This window comes from Varroa jacobsoni, unplaced genomic scaffold (assembly GCF_002532875.2).
Source record: "Varroa jacobsoni isolate VJ856 unplaced genomic scaffold, vjacob_1.0 scaffold_181, whole genome shotgun sequence".
NCBI lineage: Eukaryota > Metazoa > Arthropoda > Arachnida > Mesostigmata > Varroidae > Varroa > Varroa jacobsoni.
In genome coordinates this window covers 17,082-21,678 of record NW_019213083.1, presented here as the reverse complement: position 1 = coordinate 21,678, position 4,597 = coordinate 17,082, and the positions used below count along the sequence as shown (strand labels likewise).

The 4,597-nt window shown below is 42.2% G+C and overlaps 1 protein-coding gene across 1 annotated transcript; it reads left to right on the top strand.

The window, feature by feature from the left end:
• Positions 1–804, top strand: LOC111271874 (uncharacterized). Its single transcript, XM_022852898.2, has 2 exons — positions 1–147; positions 343–804. The coding sequence occupies exons 1-2, from the start codon at positions 136–138 to the stop codon at positions 658–660; spliced, it is 330 nt and encodes a 109-aa protein (XP_022708633.1). The 5' UTR covers positions 1–135; the 3' UTR covers positions 661–804.
• The last annotated feature ends 3,793 nt before the right edge of the window (positions 805–4,597 follow it).

Below are 4,597 nucleotides of genomic sequence, written 5' to 3'. Positions count from 1 at the left end.
GCACTGTCTTTCCCATCGATTCGCGCACCCTCTCTGTTGAGAACGCAATAGGCCACCTCCTTGCAACTAACTATAAATATTGCTCGTGGCCAACGTGGCTGTACAGTTCTTTAGAATCGCACAACAACCAGCGAAATGCGTTCCGCTGTAAGTATTCTTGTATACTACAACTTACTCAAGGACGATTGATCTTGCTAGCCAGCTTGCTCGCCCAGCAGCTACCACACATATAGCCACCTATTATTATATAATAAAATTATCTCTACTGTTACATTATATTCAAGCTCGAATTAACCGCGCTTGCGTTTCCATTAATATGTATGGATAAATACTTTCCTGTAGACGATCGTCGCTCTGTTCGGCCTCGTTGTCGCTGCCTCTGCCGGAGGCCTTTTGGCCGGACACGGTCTTGGCTATGCCGGATACGGAATTGCTCCGATCGCCCCCGCAGCTGTGCACGCCGCCCCCATCGTTGCACCCATAGCTGTTCATGCCGGTTATGCGCGTGCTCACAGTTACTCGTCGGCCGTTAACCACGGAGTCATTGTTGGAAAGGCCGTTCATGCTCTCGCCCCCGCGGCTCCCCTTGCTGCTTACGGCCACGGGATCGGCCTTGCCCACGGATACGGTGGATTTGGATACGGAGCTAAGCTCTACTGAGCCAATTTGTAATGGAAAGCTTAATATTGATTGACATCGGACAGTCCACTGCTTATTTCGGTCGTACATAGCCATCCTCTTAATTACTGACCAAAGAATAAAAGTCTATGTGATAGTTGAACTGGCACATGATAACAACTTTAATTTCCGTTCTCGATTCCAACTTATATTTTAGTTAGTATTTTTCCCCTAGATTCACATATGTCGTTTACCGCGAATCTTTAAAACACGATGCAGTACGAAAGATAGACGTATTGCTGCCTATAATATACGATATATATATACATGGATCGTATATTTTATGGGGACCTCCTTAGTCAACTTACTTGTTTGGAAGTTTTTCATCAGAAGATGCTTTTGCATCACGATAGTAGTGGAAATGCAAATTTGTCACTTTCGGCCAAATGTTTCCAAACAGATTCTATCAGATTTAGGTAACTGCTTGAAATCGCTTCCGCTAAATTTACATGGTGATTTTACATAACGTTACCGGTAAGTGCAATTGTGTCCGTTAACCGTACGATTTTATCTGAACAGCTCCAAATAACTTTCGTCCGCAGAACTGTTTTCTGCAGTTCTGATCATTCATAGCATGTACGGTTCCTGTAACGTAATTTTTTTATTAACAACATCTTAAAAGACGACGGATGCTTGATTTTCTGATGCCGAACTCAATCGTGACTTTCCAGTACCTTGTCTGGCTGTCGTTGATGCTCTTTGGGTTTCGGAATACCGTCTATGTACGTCCTGTACAGTTTTACCATTGCAGAATTAATACTTATCAAACTAATAGCTGGTAGCGTGGATACAGACAGCTGCTTGTAATTTTGCTAGCCGTCTCATAGAATGCCTAACGGCTTAGAGTTCAACAGATCCACCATTACTATCCATGTTGAATCAGGTTCATATTATATTGGCCTTTTTATTGCTTATGTGTCTTTGAGAATATTGTTATTTAGATACGTAGTCTAAAACGCGAAATATAAGGACGTAGATCTGGGTGGAATCCTCTGCAATAATATCCTTGGACTTCTGACCCATATGTACACTATGAAAAGCATTTTCTTTGTCTAAAAGCTAATTTTGATTTCCTCGTAGTTAGTCAGAATTGTCATACGTTAAACAGTACTAGTTTTTTGGGACACCCCTCTCGAAGGCAGTCCTCTTTATCGTACTTGTTAGTCGTTTGATATCGACTTCTTTGGGCCATTTAAAGGTGTACATCCAGACTGCCTGATATCATGCGTGTGTGGGGTCTACTTGATAGTGGCATTCCGAAAAGATAAGCAAAAACGTTCAATCTAGAAAGATTCATAGAGGCATATATTTAATATATTCTACTCGAGTACCCATTCAAGGTATATTACCGTGCCTCCTCCCCGTCTTGAACTGACGTGGTAACGGCTTTGACTGTCATTGCAGAAGCCCCGGCGCTGCTGCCCCTCGTCGTTTGGGTTTTCTCTGCGTTGATGCTATGCTGATTTATCCATCTGACAAAAAGATCTATGAAACGAAAGACGACATTGTAGAGTGGAGCAATATGTGCTATACTGAGTTGTAATTTGGCCAGAGGTTTGGCTTGGCCCAAGAGGCAACCCCAACAAGAAGAAGAAGGAGGATTACTCTGAAGTCGACGCTTATTCGGGAGGTGCTCAAGCGTACGAGCCATAAACATCTCGTAAACATGCGGAGCGAAGCCAAAATGTCTGAAACAATTCTACGTAGATCTGCCACATAGGCAGAGCGAATATCCACAGCAGGACGACGGTCTTCCGCATGAGAAGCGAAAAAACAGGCTTCTAGGCAACTTCGGACCATCTACTAGGCGCCCCTGAAAGAAAAAACAAGTTCAAAGTACGCTATTGACAAAATAGCAACCTGTGTATATTGAGCGGTCGGATGTACCGGCTAGTGCCGCTGAAATTTCGGTGGATATTTTGGTACTTTGCAAATATTACTATTCGTTATTTTCTATATTGTACGTCATTATAAGGACTGAGACGCAAGCGATAGCTTAGAACTCACAGAGTACACATGGAGAGGGTTTTCTATGTAAAACCCGTTACCTTTCGTAATGATTGCTCTTGCCACATATTAACTTATGAACAGTCCGTGTTAACCAAAAAAGAACGAAGTAGTACTTCGAAAGTCGATATTCATCTATGATCATGCATTATTCGCTCTTGATAATAGGTCTTCTCGTCCCGGCAGATATTGCTAATCACAGATTATATGTATGACCTGTTTCACTATATATTATAGAGGGGATTACAGTTCAATTTTAGCACCATAATTATAAACGCTTCATTTATAGCTCATTTGGCCTTCTTCGTAGGATGCGTCGTCTAAAGCTAGCATATATGTATATACGTTAACGTAACGCGAATCAAATCCTCCGTGTATCTTCTTCTCTCTGTGAAGTCTAAAAGCACTATAAATATCACGTTGATCTTACCATTTATGAATCGGGTACTTCGCATATGTGTACGCCTTTTTATGTAGTAATCTTTTTGAAACTTATCTAAAGTTGTAAGTTTTGAAACGTGGAAATAAAATTAGGATTCGTACTGATTTATATGTATTATCGTTATTGAAATACTATAACTGTATTTTTTCGAAGCGCATTAGCAAGCGACTATGACAAGAAGGTTCGTTTTGTCAATCTGTTGCGGCGCGACAGATAACGCCTAGACGCTATCGTCCAACAATTCAAGACCAGTTAAATTTTTTGTATACTTATTTCTAAATTATATACTTCTGCATAAAATTTTCAAAAATAAAATAAGTGAAGTTATATTTTACTCCCAAAAGTATACTGCAAAGAGGTATAGATATGCGCACTTCTGTCTATTCGTTTGGCCATCACCTGATGTAAATAGATTATACAGTAAATATTCCAAGGCAGGAAAAATAACAGGTAGCGGCGGTAGTAGCTACAAAACGGTGATGGTACTCAGTTAGTGAAGTGAGCTTCCACAGCAGATCTGTAGTATCATTGTAAGGTTGTTCTTACATTGCTGCTCCATACCTGAGTAATACGTAAAAGTTGCCCTCGGAAACGAGTCACCTTTGCGGCCATCAGTGAATTGGTCGCCCGCTTTCCGACACGGCATTAACAACGTCTGTATCGTCAACGAACGACACTGCGTTTCGATGTGTCCCTCTTTTTGTCTCGTTCTGTTTCCTCGTTCGCCTCCCGCATTCTCATGGTCATAGCAACTGCTGCTGATTCTCTTCAAAGCCACTCCAGCAAGTGTCGCTCGTCTTCTCGTCCTGCTGGCTCTTTTGTCAGAACCGTTTCGCTAATAGCGCATGTCCCGCCCTATTCGAGCGACTAGGGTAACGTTGAGCGGGGTGCAGGAGAACGCTTCGCGCTTTAGCGTTCGTCCAGCCGCTAAAACAAGAGTGATGACAACGAACAGATAGCGCAAGCCAGAGTCGCAATTTCCCCTGTTTCTTTCTCCCCCGTCTATCCGATCTCGTCACTAAGGAGATCATGTGGGAATATCGGGGCTGTGTGCTGCAGTCGGTAACAAACATAGTACAACAACAATGCGCTGTCGGCATCCATCAATGACCACCGTACATCGACCCCAGTTACGTTCCCACTTAAATCACCTTCATCTCATACCTTAGCTTATTTTTCTATCCCGGTATTGATCCTGCACTGTCCTGTTTCGTCTTGTCGGCACTCGCTTTAGCTTGCCAGTTTGTTGTGGTTGTGCACCTTTGGCCATGCCAACAATGCAGTATTCAATTTGTTCGATTTGTCAATCCAGACCGAAACGGTGCAAAAGTGATTCAGACTTCTGGGTTAGTTAATAAATTGTAAATAACTGAATCTGAACAACGATTTAACAAACTACGTAGTAACTTAAGATAGCAAGCTAGTAATCGAATTTGTTTGAACTTCGTAAAAGTAAGTAACAAGCCAGAA